The sequence below is a fragment of the Streptopelia decaocto genome (genome assembly GCF_964273445.1).
Source record: "Streptopelia decaocto genome assembly, chromosome: 1".
Taxonomy (NCBI): domain Eukaryota; kingdom Metazoa; phylum Chordata; class Aves; order Columbiformes; family Columbidae; genus Streptopelia; species Streptopelia decaocto.
In genome coordinates, this window is record NC_138663.1 from 76,729,307 (window position 1) to 76,744,618 (window position 15,312).

General features: G+C 42.5%; 1 protein-coding gene across 1 annotated transcript in view; it reads right to left on the reverse strand.

Annotated features, from left to right (window-relative positions):
• GYS2 (glycogen synthase 2) overlaps positions 1–542 on the reverse strand; it is a gene marked incomplete at both ends in the record, with an annotated part of 40,200 nt that extends 39,658 nt beyond the window's left edge. The window contains one exon of the mRNA XM_082070733.1: positions 422–542. Coding sequence (XP_081926859.1) covers positions 422–542 — 121 coding nt within the window. The remainder of the gene's footprint in view (positions 1–421) is intronic.
• Between the last annotated feature and the right edge of the window lie 14,770 nt (positions 543–15,312).

Sequence of the window (15,312 nt, forward strand, 5' to 3'; positions counted from 1 at the left end):
CTGATAAACCACTCTAAATCTGATGCCTGTTTTACAACTCATTTTCACGCATTGCACTCCCAAGTGAATTTGCATGGAAGGTAAAAAATAAATATGTACAAAGCAACATCTATGTATCCATACATCCGCACACCCAGGCATAACATGTAGATGCTTGTTTAAACAACCTGTTCCTGGTGGTGAAATATGTAAAAACACACAGACATCCTGACTCCATGCTCATCCCACACAAGCACAAGCAGATGTAGCCCACACACAGCATGCACGGTTCCAGATGGCTGCCACATGCTCTCCTTCCAATACAACAGCTCCGCAGCCCACTTTTCCTCAATCACCCCTTAATGTTGTCCTTGTCCAAGCCTTTCATGCCTCCCTCTGCTCCAGTGAAAACAGCAATAACTCCTAAGACTGCTGTACAAACCTTTGTTGGTAACTTCCCAAGAAACTTCAAAGAGCAACAAATCCTCCACTGGTAGGTCTTCATCCTCCCACTGAGGAAGCCCGTTAAGAGAAGTCATGGACAGTGATCTAGCCAGTGGCATCTTCTTCGGGTCTCAAATGCTCACCCCGCAGGTCGCAACAGTTAGCAAATGTCCAGTTAATGCAGCAGTTCTCTGCAGCTCTGGTTAGAGCAATCCGCCAGTGTGCTGGGCTCCAAGGAGAAAATTATTCAGATAGCTGGGAGCTAATGGGTTTAAACTGTCTGACCACCAGCATTAAATTGGCTCAGTGAAATCCTCAGGGCTTGAGAAGCAGCTGCTGGAAGAGGTAAGAATTTAAGACTGACCCGAGAAAAGTCTTGACTGTTTTGGGGCAATGTCTCTTTCTTTTTCTTCTCTTAAGGAGAAGTAAAAAAATGGTTTTGAGCTCCTCAGCCACAGCATTCAGTATCTACCACCTCAGGGACAACTGAAACTCAATGGCTGTAAATTCAACACTGCTCTGAGCAAACTCCAGCGGGGTGGACACTTAGAGTTCACCACCTGACCTGAGTCCAGCCCCCGAGTCCTCCCCTCGAGATACACCCTCCCATTAACACCCATGGACCTTCTCTGTCTGCTGGTCACTTACCAACCAGGTTAGTAGATTCATTCTACATATCTCTTAGATTACTTGCCAGGTTAAACACTGTTACCTATTCCTGTTCAGTTCATCAGTCTGTAAGCACATGTTTACCTCATGCCTGTCCTCCACAGTTAACTCCAGCTGTGTTCCCAGAGCTCTGCATGATCTGTTGGCTTCATTCTGCTCTCAAGCAGCCCCATAACCCTGAGAGCTTTCACAAACACAGCTGAAAAGGCTCTACCCCTACTTTGTCCCTCCTTGCAGTCCTGGTCCCTGATTTTCCACCTGGTTTCTCTTTTTCTATGCCATAGTTCTTTTCTGGCCTCTGGGCCCAATGCGTTCTGCCCAGGTAAACTAGTGAGTAGCAAGTCAGGGAACATTATGATACTGTCTTGCTCCAGCACTGGGCTGCGATGCTGTAAGTGGTGCACACACATCTGCAGAGATGTCAGTCCCTAAGTCACAAGCTGAGATGCTTAAAGCTCCATAGAGCACCTGCCTGCTTGGAAGATGCTTATGTGCTTACCCGTCTGGTTGAGAAGCCAGTGCTTCTGGGACAGCTGTGTCAATTTAATCCGATTCTGAGCTTAGAGCACAAGCTGCCCAAAATCCACAGTTCGGCAGTGAGCAAATCTCCAGGTGAGATCCAGGGCATCTCTGGTGCTGTGATGAATAATATTGCACCAGCAGGCATGGACTGTAGTAGCATAGAGGGAAAGGCTCTGAGCTCACTTAAAATCAAACAATTCCAAGGCAATTGGTTTAAAGACAGGCAACCCATCTGCATACAAGTCTCTTAGACATAATATAAGAGAGCTAAGCGTACCCTAATGGCTAACTGTCCCCCAAAAGACTTGCTCTTACACTTCCCATGCCCTCTCTGCACTTGCAGCAGTCAGATCCATCCCTGAGAGAATAGATGCAGCTCACCAAACTAACCTATGGATGCAGAAAACTTTTTTGCCAAGTTAGGAAATAGAGCCACCTCTGGCAAAGAGCCTGGCAAGAGGGGATGGAGCAGCACAGCCAGAAACAGGGAGAGATGGGGAAGGTGAGAGCAAATGTTGCCTCAGCTTTGCTGCTTTACCCACAGGCTGGGCTGAGCATCAGGGAAAAGATGTTTCCCTCCTAGGGAAGGCAGTAACGCCTGCCCAGGGAAGGATTCAGGGTTTTATCAGCTGGCTGTCTTTTTGTCTCAATTATTTGAGTTGCCCTGTTTACCAGTTTATGAAAAAAAAAGGCCTGGCTAAGAATCATTATTTTTGGAGCAGCTGTGGCTTTTACTACTTGGAGTAGGTAGGAAACTACACTGTCCTATAGGTCAGGGGTGTCAAACCCATGCTCACCGGGGGCCACATCAGCCTCACGGTTGCCTTTAAAGGGCCGAGTGTAATTTTAGGACTGTATAAATGCAGGAGTAGTTACATTTAACCTTCTATAGGTTAAAAATCGTGTTACTTAAAAGAAAATAAACTAATATTTTAAGGCTCACTTCATTTCTGAACCATCAAATCTGCCTGCGTCACATTTACACACTTTTCCCAAGAATCCCCCAGAGTGAGTCTGAAAGCTGCCAGTCTCAGTCTCACAGCCTCACATCTCAGGTGAGGAGCCGAGAAGGTAAGAACAAGCTGCCCACAAGCCAAGATAATTTCACAAGCACTGGCAACACCACCATTATGCGAACCTGGGCAACTCATGTAACAATCTAGTATATAATTTTTATCATTCACAGGTTAGAAAAAAAACACATTTTTTTAAGTGTTTCTGATCTTCTGACAAAAGGCACTGAATAGCACTATGAACGTTAGTATTCATTCATATTCTGAGTACACTTGACTTTAGCCAACCTGTATGCCTTAAAGAAGCTTTTCCTTTCCCACAGCGCCATCCCAGATTCCTGCTTTTTTGTTATTGGTGAGGGAAGAGCATATAAGTGTCTAAGAAAGGTTAGATCCAACAGGCAGTTTAAGAACTCATCCCTGCAAATACTCTCGATTGCTAGACAGCAAAGGGCCTTATTCATTATATTTGTGGCCTGCCAGGATTAAGCGTGGGATCTCTGTGATGCACATGGAGTTATCTCTGTTTGCTGTCATAAAGGAGATAATGCCTGCAGCTGTGCACCTACAGCAAAATGAGCTCTCCAGGAGAAAAGCTGTATTCTGACATTAAGAATAGGCAGACTTAGCACACACAGTGGATGGGCAGAAGGGTGGTCACTACCTATCCCCTGTGTGATGCGCAGTGAGGTGCAGACGGTGAAAAGGATACTCTGCTCATACAAAACAATGTGTTGTTTTTGTCATAGAGATAGGGAAAGGTTCTGACAGTGCAGTTTGTTCTTTTTTTTAGCAAAACAGAGGACAACTGCTGAAGTGGCAAGACAGAAACTTACCCAAAAGAGTAGTTTTTAAAATATAACATTATTTAAAATATTTTCTGGAGATCTGGAAACTCGTGAAACCAGTTTTTAGTCTGGCCTATCCAGGTTCCCCTATTGCTCCTAACCCTGAAGTATACAAATGCCGTCTGGTAATGCATTATTCAGCGTATCTCAGTTCTGCCAGAATCATTTGTTATCCCACCAGATTCTTTTTCAGCCCACAGAACTGAAATAGTTTTGCTTGCAAGGTTGCCGGACAATAAGAAGGCTGAGTCTGCAAGGTCTTGGAAGAGAAATTGTACAAAGCGTATATTGTTTTTCCCAGATTTCCTATAGTCCTCTGGAGATGGCAATCCAGGGCAAATGCTGTGCATTCTGCCCTACTTAAAACTCTTTTTTGAAACTGTTACCTTCCCAGGATGTTGCCTTCTCTGTAAGCTTTGATCCAACTCCTTCTATTTCAGCAAAGTTCTCTGCAGAAACTAGCTCGGCACATCACCCCAGGGAGTCATGGATGTTGTCATCACACCAGAGTCCCTCCAAGAGAACCACTTCAGACAACGTTTTTAGTTGGAAAATCGACTTCAGCCTCCCTGGCTGCAAGTGAGAAAGTGTGTGTTAGGGGAAGAAACACTCTCAATGTGTGGGAGTTCATAATGAGGTAACTGTCTAGGTGTGGCTTGTTCTAAAAATGACTGCAGTTTTCCTACATTAGCTGTAGAAAAAAATAAGATGCAGATGTTAGAAATGCTCTCACACATCGAGTTCTATTTTACAGGAGGAAGCTACGATGGTTTGTAGCAATTAGTGATGCACATACGCTGTACTTTAGAAACAGAGCAGTAGGTGGCACTGATGGTATTGAGTTCTCCGGTGTCTGTATTGTCTTTAAGCAAAAGGCTGTTTTATTCCTCCCACTGAATACTGGTTCATAACAAATCTTCGTTTTACGAAGCTCGTGGAAACAGAATCACAACACAATCAGCAAAACATTCGATTTTTTTTTCTCTTCACCCCAGGTTTCTGTTCCTTTCTTTCTTTTCCCTTTTCAAACTTCATTGTCGTGTTTCCTGTCTTCAGTTACCTAACTTTTAAAGGTGTTCCTTTGATCTCTGTGGGATATAGGTTTCTTCTTGATCCCACTGGAAGGCCTCACTGTTTATTACCTTTTTTATTTGGGTGTGAAGATGAATCTCCCCAGAAATATTGCAGGAAAAAAACTCAAATTTTTACTTAATTAAAAAATAATCCGGAATTTTAAGGTAGAAACGTCCATTTTCTGTGGTTTAATTTTATGTTATACAAGCACAGTAAGATGTCAGCTGCACTTGTTTTTAACTCTTCTAAAGAGATAAGGGTGAAGTCTTACTACATTCTGCTTCAGAATCTAGTAAACCTTATTACAAATCCCAAAGTGGTAGTGAAAATCAGAACAATAAAGCAAACCTGTGTAAGTGATATGTCTGAATTGTTTGCCTTTGTCAAACAGGCTTCTTGATGAGGCATCTTAGTTCTGCTGGCCACCTGCCAAGCTGTCATGTGCTCTGAAACCTGATGGGAGAGCTGGATTGTGATGGACAAGACTTAAGAAATGCAGAAGGACTGTACAGGTATGTATGACTGCTTGAGATGTTGTGGGTCTTTAGTTACCCTTAAAGCATTTGGCATTCAGTGTATGATCAAACTCCAGTCCAATTTGTTGTAAAAGTGGTGCCCAAGGATAGGATGAGGGGCAACAGTCACAGACTTAAATATAGAAAGTTCTATCTGAATACAAGGAGAAACTTTTTTACTCTGAGGGTGCCAGAGCACAGGAACAGGCTGCCCAGAGAGGTTGTGGAGTTTCCTTCTCTGGAGACATTAAAACCCACCTGCACACATTCCTGTGCAATATGCTCTAGGTAAAACTGCTTTAATAGATGGGTTGAACTAGATGATCTCCTGAGTTCCCTTCCAACCCCAACCATTCTGTGACTCTGTAAAAGGTGTCTGGAAAAAATTTATGGGAACTTTACATCCAGGTCCTAGTAGCTGATAAAATCAGGACCTGCTTTGAGGAGGTGGGGGGTCTATCAGCTCAGCTACCCTTCTTTCTCTAGTTGAGACACAGCTGATTTTGATCCATTCAACACCCATGGTAAATTGCTTACCCAAGGGAGCTCTGGAAAAATCTCTTGGTGGGGATGTACACCCCTCCAACAATTAGTTTTGATGGATCATAACTGTTTATCAGCATGATCTTACTTTCCTAATACTGTGGGCTAGATAATTATGTATTATTAAGCACTCTAACCTTGGTAGAAGACTTGAGCTTCAAACTCAACCTTAAACCCCTGCATTCTAGGATAAATGGTTGTTGAGAAATTCCTATCTGAGGATACTCCCAAACTGGTAGAGACTTCCTCAATCCTGAATCACAAACATAGTAAGGATAATTGTATACAGTTGTAAGCCTCTTAAAGCCACAGGCTGATAGGCATGAGTTTGTATCAGCACTGCAAACTATTTTGTATACACCTGTTAAAATACTAATCAAAAATATCCAGGTCTTCATAGCATTTAGGCTGCCATGAAAGGAATAATTTACTTCTAGAGAAAACTACCTGTTCAAAACCGTTACTTACTGATGAAAGGATAATAGCAGTCACAAGGCATAACAAAGAGCTAAACAATTTTATTTTCCTACCACAGCAGAATACCTGTGAAAGTAAAAGGAATTCATGCTTCAGAACAGCGTATGAACTCCTAGGAGTGTTGCTGACTGCTTTTTTGCAATGGTTGTCATATTTATGCCACATCATAAGGGTCTTAGTTTGTGGGAAACTACGGTGGATCTGTGGATTCCTTGACAGAGGGTATGGGAACAGAGATCAGCCTTGAAGTTATTAAGGTGTACCCATGAGAAAGAAGGGATGTACCCGTGAGGAGAATGGGAGTAAAGGAGCATCTGAAGATATTAAGGTGTATTAATGAGAAAGAGGGGAGTTAAAGAGCAACATTGGTGATAGCAAAATTAGCCAATGAGATGTTACTGATGTAACTTGTAACCAATAGTAAAAAGACATATGAACTGGTAAAGATTATATAAAGTGCACTTGTAGCAATAAATGGTGAATCTATTTGGATCTCAGAAGAACTTGGTCCATGTTGCTTGTCCATCTCAACCGTGACATCTGGTGACCTTGATGTGATTCAAACATGCCGACGTGATCCTGCATGAGGAAGGATCCTGCATGAAGAAGGGGACAGCAGCAGAGCTGTGACAGCCAGTGCTGAGCCATGGGGACAGAGCCTGGTGTAGCTAAAAGAGCTGTGGGGGGTGCTGCCGTAGATCCACATCACTGAAGAGACACCGGCACCTGGAGTGTTAGTTGAGCCACCGGGAACATGGGAGGGAACCCCACTAAAGAAGAGGGTGTTATATTACCTACATGGAAGTTGCTTCTGAAGAAGCGGGGTGTTAGCCTTTCGGAATTGACTTTACAAAAGATGTTACTATGGGGCAAGATGCAAGGTTTGGAGGTTAATACAGTGACAGCATTTGGTGTGTCACAATGGACGGACTTGGGAAATAAACTGATAGCGCTACGCGAGGGTCCAAAGAAGCAACCGAGCTGTTAACAACGTGGCGCTTGTTGCTAGAGACTTTGAAAGGGTTAAAAGAGCAACAGGATCAGGCAGAAGCAGCGGAGGGGGATGGTCTTTCTGGTTCTCCTGGACTAGATTCAGAGGAAAAGGCAAGATTGCATACTATCCCAAGCCCCCCTGTTGCTAACGATTTGTCAGCACCACTTAAGTCTGTGTTATCTGATGATTTGGATAAAGATGGGGGTCCGCAGCACTCTCCTGAAAAGTTTAAAGGAATAGACAAGGAGCATTCATATGTGTTGCCCCGAGATGAGGTAAAAACTAAGAAGGACTGACATGAAAAAGCAGCATTGAGTTATATATGGGCTTGGGAGGGGCTCCCTAAGCATCAGTCAGGGCAGTGTGTTCAACCTTCTGCCCCGCCGCTATCAACCACGGAAGAAAAAAGTGAGCATTTATCTTCATATCTCCCCTTGTCTAAAGATTCAGATGATGAAGATTATCCTATGGTGAGCCAGAGCGAGTCCAAGAATGTAATTCCTAAGAATCCGAATCCCCTGGATCCACTCCCTCCCCGCTCCGTGACAGAGAAAGTTCCTGAGGGTGGGGGTGGAGATCCATGGCATAAACTTTCCTACAGCTTGGGATTTACCTTTGGCTTCAGTTACAGTTAGATCACGGGACCCTGTGCATTTTCGGAAACACGTGAAAGCTAAAGCTATGGAAATAGGGGACTGGGATCTATCAGAAAATAGATTGGTTTCGTCTACCGTTGCTGAGCCGTTAATTGTTGAATCTGCTGGGCCTGTGGCATTTCCTGTAGTATATCATAATTCTGCAGCAGGGGAGACCCACAAGCATGTTCCCTATTCCTGGAAGGTGATTCAAGATTTGCAAAAAGCCAGTGCCCAATACGGCCCTAATTCCCCTGCGGTTATGCAGTTGATACGTTTATTATCCATGAAAGCTATGACACCCTATAATATTGTTCATTTGGCTCAGATTATTTTTCAACCTGTACAACATGTGCTGTTTTGAAATATTTGGCAACAAAGAGCTGAGGCACAGGCAGTGGTGAATCTGCAGTATCCAGAGACTGATCCCGTTCTGGTAGTAGTGCGGATGTGTTGATGGGCTTGGGACAGTTTAGTAATCCACAACATCAAGCGCAATGGCCCCCTCTAGTGCTTGAACAAGTGAAAGCCATAGCGTTTGAGGCTATAATTAGAACAGAGCAGTTAGCGGAACCGAAACAAAGATACCTCACCATCAAGCAGGGTCCTAAAAAGCCGTTCCTTTCCTTTGTTGAGAAATTACAAGCTGCTGTCGAACGTCAAGTGTTTGATGCGCACCTTCGGGAAATGTTGGTAAAGCAGCTAGCTCGTGATAATGCTAATGCAGACTGTCAGAAAGTGATCGAAACTTTGCCAGGGGATCCAGCTTTAGAAGCAATGATTACTGCTTGTGCCAAGGTTGGTTCAGTGGAGCACGAAATGACTGCACTCGCTACAGCTATGGCAGTAGCAAGAGTGCAGGAATATACGTGCTACGGATGTGATCAGAATGGACATGTAAGATTCGCCTGTCCACATAAAAGCAGGCGGGTTTTAAAAGGTACAAGCAAAACTGGCAATGTTTGGGGTACAGACTCACTAATTGCTTCAAATGTAAAAAACATGGACATTTTGCTAAGCAGTGCCGTTCTAAGTTTCACTCTAATGGACAGCCACTTCAGCAGAGAAACGCCAAGAAGAGCACAAAGGGGCGCATGCAGACACAAATGCCTCAGTCAACAACACCTTGCAACCCTGGCAGCCCACTTCTAGGGTCAGTACCCAGCCAGCCTTCTGTGACAGGCTATCAGGAAAAAACAGCAGATCAGCCAGAATGGATGTCTCCACCACCCACACACTGACTATAACAACTCGAGAGGTGCATAAAGTGCCCCTGGTTGCTTGGGGACCAATCGGCAGGGGACTGAGTGCTTTGTTAATAGGACGATCAAGTAGTACTCTGCAAGGATTAATGGTACACGCAGGAGTTATTGATGTGGACTATACAGGACAAATTTGCGTCCTGGTTTCAACGGCAACCCCACCTGTGACAATAGAAAAAGGAATGTGTTTAGCTCAGCTTGTGCCTTTTTTGAGTTATGTTCCTAGGACTGAGCAAGATGTTCATGGGGACAGTGGATTTGGTTCAACTGGAAAGCCACTTGTTTTTTGGTCTCAAACAGTGTCAGAAAAACAGCCACAAATGGTTTGTACACTCCTAATGGATGCTTCTGTTCCCAGCCACGTGAAGCTTGCTGGACTGCTTGATAGAGGAGCAGATGTTACCATAATTTCACAGCAAGAATGGCCTCCTTCCTGGCCCTTGGCTTCAAATACTTTGGGGGTGATGGGACGAGGCGGAGTTGCAAACAGTTTGATGTCAGCCAAGCTGATAGTGATTGCTAATCCTGAGAATCAAAGGGCTACGATGAGACCTTATGTGACCTCAGCCTCATTGAACTTGTGGGGAAGGGATTGCTTAGGGCAGTGGGGAATACGGATAGCTATGGATTTTTAGCAGGGGTCACTGTGATGCAGGGTGTTTGTCGGCCCACTTTAGCACTGAGATGGTTAACGGAAAGGCCACGGTCAATCAGTGGCCCCTTGCTCAGGAGAAACTTGCAGCCCTGCAGTCTCTTGTGATGAAACTACGGTGGGTCCGTGGATTCCCTGACAGAGGGTATGGGAACAGAGATCAGCCTTGAAGATATTAAGGTGTACCCATGAGAAAGAAGGGATGTACCTGTGAGGAGGACGGCTGTAAAGGAGTATCTGAAGATATTAAGGTGTATTCGTGAGAAAGAAGGGAGAGTAACATTGATGATAGCAAAATTAGCCAATGAGATGTTACTGATGTAACTTGTAACCAATAGTAAAAAAACATGTGAATGGGTAAAGATTATATAAAGTGCACTTGTAGCAATAAATGGTGAATCTATTTGCATCTCAGAAGAACTTGGTCTATGTCGTTTGTCCGTCTCAATCGCGACATTAGTTGTTGCGGAATCAGACCCCACCAGCTGCTCCTTTTTGCTGCTATTTACCTATTTTACTGTGTGGACTCTCCTGAGCTGTTAGCTTTGCTGTGCAAATATCATGAGAAGTGCAACTGCCTGAGCAGTCAGCTGAGGGTCACCCAGTACTGTGAGCAGCATACCAGGAAGCTGTTGAAGGACAAAGCTGTTTGCAGAGGGAATGGCTTGAAAGAATAGCTTATTTTCTAGCACATTTGTCATTTAGGACCATTGCAGAGTTTTGGGGAGATCAGGGAGTTGTTCAGAAATGCTCTAGGGCCAAACGTAATTGCCTGCCTGAACTTGGCAGGTATAGATCATTCCATCTGTGAAGAAATGGCCTTCACCCTTGCTTTGTGCAAGTCCAAAAGATGCTCAAAATCTCACATGAGTGGAGAACTCTTCCTTCCAGTTAGAATATGACTGTACAGCGACCCCGTGAAATGGCCAGGAGGGAGAAAAGGATATGCAACGTTTTAAATTTCAGGGAGTGACACAACGGACTTTTCACAGTCACCTCTGTTATATGTTTTGTCCCAAATAGGCATGGAGTCTGCAAACTCCATGACACACCAAAAAAAAAGAAATTCATATCAGGTGGTCTGGGAAGCTGACATTCCCAGTTCTGCAGAGCATCACAGATTCTGCTGCTTCACCCGGAAGAGTGAGAGTTAGCCATCCTGCAGATATCAGCTCACCAGGGGCAGGTTTAATGTTAATCCTTTGGGAGCTGGATTTGGAAAAGGATGCCGGGGTAGCTTGGCCACTAAGATGGATCCTGCAACCTGGATAAGCATCAAAATGCTACTGCCCTATTTAAAGTTTAAAATAAATGCTCCAATGACAAGAAGCACTCTGAGGAATAAGACTGTTAAATGCATAAAAGCTACGCTACAATTTAAGTATGCCATTTTCCTATGTGAGTAGAGATTTGGGAATGTTCCCATTTTTAAGTCACCTCAGCCCAGACACCTGAAGTGATCTCTTTACAAAGGATGGATGTACAGCCAAGGTTCTCTAAGACAGCAGTTTCCCCTTCTGTATCTCTAGCCAGGAATTAGGATTAGAGACTGAAAAAAAACCACTAGTTCTTTCAAGAAAGACATGCACAGGCACATGCAAACACAATTTCTGAGAAACACCAAGATCTTCTGTGTTGATGTCTAATATGGTTGTAAATCAGTAAGTAAAATGCAAGACTAATACACTGTTTTCCCTGTCTTTTCTACAGTACAGTGCCATGCCCACAGCTATAATTCACTCATGTACAAAGCACTCACACTTTCGTAGATATATACCTCACACTTTCACAGATATATACACATACGTATTTGCTCTGCTATTTGTTTTCTGTGGTCAACAGAGTGTTTGTATAATATTTAGCATAGAGATTTGTCAGTGTCTTGGTATAACTTGTGGCATTTTCTCCTTAACTACAAGTGGTAATCATCAAGAGACTGAAGCCTCACTTGCCTAATATTCTGGGACTTTCTCTCATTATTCATTTTCTCATAATGATTATTCTCCCTTTCTGCTAAATGAAAGGGGACTCTCTTTTAGATTGAGTGGTTTTGTGTGTGGGTTTTTTTGGTGTTTTGTTGTGGTTTTTGTTGTTGTTGTTGCTGTTGTTGTTGTATTTTTGTTTGAATTGTTAAAAGGCTCAGGCTAGGTATGAATTCATGGTACATCTCTTGTGTGACTTTGGAGGAATTGTTATCTGAGTTGGCAGCTCAGTTTCACAGAGCTCGTCTGCATCTTCCAAAGTAGCCAGGACTGCATCATTTTACTTCTCTGGCTGCAAACAAAGGTTTCTCTGCTTTGAAAGACTGTTCTGCAAACTTAGGGGTGTAGTGCTGAAAGAAGCATTTCCATTCATTCACCTATGTAAGTATAATAAGGATTTAATAAAAAACAGATTGTCCCATGACCAGCATTAAGACTGAAATTTATCATGTTGAAAATTAACCCCATTCAACAAACCACTTAAGCATAAATCCTATTCAGCAGAATATAGGCACTTTATCTAAGGTTACTGTGGTCTTAACTTCTTTTGTGTCTGTTTGAGGACTACTATACTGACTTTGAATGTCCTTGAAGCATGTTGAAAGGGAAGTTTCTGTTTATTCTTCTTCAGACTTTTATCTTAAAAAAAACCCCAAAAAACTAAAACTGCAGCATTCAGAATCAGCCCAGTACAGAAGTCATTTAAAAAAATTATTTCGTTCTGCTGCACAACAATTTGCTATGGGAAAAACAAACTTGGCAAAATTGAAAAGGTCAACAGATTTTCTACTAGACTGATCTTCAGTCTGAGTATCAGGGACTACTCTATTGTCATATGTGGGAGGAAAATTAATTTGATGTGATTCTTAGCCATGGTAATCATTCCTGATTCCCACTGACGCCAGGAGAGTATTCCAGTATCTACTACTGGTGGAAACTGCTGAATGAATATAGATTTTGGAAATCATTGCACTTCTGCCTTATTGTCTGAAATACAAAATTAGCAGCATAGAGAAAACTGTATCTCAAGCAAAATGTCTTTTTTCTTCCCTTTGTATTTTCATTTAGCACATCTCATGGAGCACGAATTATGAATACTCTCTTACAGAAATCCATGCTAGTACAAATCCACATTCAGGCTATTTTGACAAATTTTCAGGATTTCTTACCTCAGATATTGAATCTGTAAACACATCTAAATAATGTTGAAGAGCTATTAAGAGGAGAGCATAACAGAGAAAATATTTGCTTGGAAATCTTACTTTGCATAGCCATTGCCTGGGCCAGACAGTGCTTTGTTGCTTATGTTTGCAAGTAAATTATTCATTTCAGACACTGAGCAAATCCACCGCTCCTGAGGCTGATCTCTCCAATAGCCCAATCTAAGTTAATTATTTGCACGACTCCTTTGCTCGCACGTAATAACTCACACGGCAATATTATATTATGAACAGTTTATAAAAATGTAGTACCTCACAGTGATAGGAATGGATTTTAGGAAGACCATGGCTACAGTAGCCTCTGAAAAGCTCTGAAAATTTTGACTGACATAAGGCTGGATTCACAGACGTGCATTAGAGGAGGACATTTCATAGAGAAAGAAATGCCCAAAACAAGACATCGTGTTGGAAGGCCATTACATTATGGCACTGTGTCATTCTGGGCCACAATATAAGGATCTGACTCTTAAATAATTTTGGGGTCCTGGTCACACTGACATCAGTGAGCCTTCAGCATGTACATTCCACTGAGAATTTATGGCTTAATTGTTCTGATTTATGTCTGTAAACTGGGGAAAACCACATTTCTTTGTCGCACAAGGCTCTCATGAAATGAGTGAACACAATGGTAACAGGAACTCTGTGAACAACTTATCATATAAGCCACTGACTTAAAAAACAGTTCTAAGCTGCTCTGAAAGTCATGTAAGTACTACTGGACTAGCAAAATGCACATCTAAAACATTTCTATCACTCTACACCTCCATGTTCAACACTACTTCACAGTTCACACCTGCTTTCAGTTCCCTGCCTCATTTTATCTTTTGACTACTAAAAAGCAGCTGATTTAACGCTATGTCTCAGCTCAGAACAAGCCCATCTCTTGCTTGGGTAGTGGCTGATTACCACTGTTGTTTTACTAAGCTTGCAGGCAGTTGCTATGCAGACTAATAATAAAGGAAAGGATGCTACTCATTTATCTCAGTGTTCCGGATATGCAAAACTCAAGCTCTTTCTCCTTCACATACATTTATTTGGGAAGCCATGGTACAAATACAGAGGTAAGAGCATATAACTGAGGCTAAGTGTGATTCAGACAATGCTGAGTTCCAGTCCCCTGGCACAACCACTCCATTACTATCCCTCCTGTCCCTGTTGTTTGTCAGTATGTGCTTGCTGCATCTGACATTTGCAGGGTAGTCAGACTTTCTGGTTTGTAGCCTGTATCTATATACCTGCAAGTGCAAGGGGGACTGGGTCCTCACAGCAATTAAAATAACTTTATTGGTCTTACCTCATGTGAGTCAAGCAAGGTATCCTCAACACTTTCTGAAGCATTCTGTTGTTCTTCTCAGTGGCTGTACTACTGTTTTTTGTTAGACCAAAGAGTGGCAAATGTACCTCTTGACACATAGGAATGTGTTTAAAAGCCTCTGTTGCCTTTCACAGGATAAAACAAGAGCAAAGTTTATGTATTAATGGGCTGTGCCAACAAAGCATATACAATATAAACTTGAGTATTATTTTCAGAAAAAAAAAAATACAACACAGACTTCTTTTAGAGATAAAGAACTGTGGCAACAGAGTTATTAAGGAATTTATATGGTTGATGTAAGACTATAGGATGGATAGACTCCAAGTAACAGAAAGCAATAGGCTGGTGTTGTGTAAGCATAGATAGGGAAGCTATTCTACAGCCATGTGACCGCAATGAAGTTAAGATACAAGATCCTCTGATAAGACTCCTAACAAAAGATAACCACAATATAACTAATGTACTTGCATAGGGTTTACAAACATCAGTGAATGCAAAAAATAATCTGAAGAGCTTACTTACAAAATCTCCAAATTTCCTGGCCCAAGATACTCATTCCTATTTAACAATTTTGAACCAATGACTCTAACACCCATAAGGCCACTTCATTGCTGTTTAAATTTCTTCAAATTTTCCATCATTATGTTAGCTCCCTCAAAGTAGACGCTGGAACAGTGAGGCTGCTGATGTGCAAAGGAAGGTGCTTAATCATACAAACCAGTGTTCTTGCCTCATTCCTCCAGTTCCCTGCTTCATCTCTATCCACCCTCTTTTACAACAGACCACACTTGGTAGTTTTCACTAGCTCGCTTGTTGCTCATTGTCTAGGCACAAGTCTTGTACTGTTGTTGAGTCTTACAATCACCAAAAAAACCTCTGCAGGCTCAGAGGGAACTGAAGGAGTAGTTGACAGACACTAGCTGATGGTATCTTCCCAGCTCAAGCACTGATTACCATGTTCAGGATGGCCTAACCTACTTTGGGTCTCAGTTTGCTGAGCACAGAACACGGTATGGCCCTACATTTTAATGGGTAAGGAATGCACACTGATGCAAACAGGGACAAAAACCAGTTTTATTGTAGCTAAGTGGTCTTTAAAAAATAAATTTTAAAAATGTAAGATTCACTGTCAGAAGGGAAAAGGGCCCATTCTTTGTCCTCTAAGACA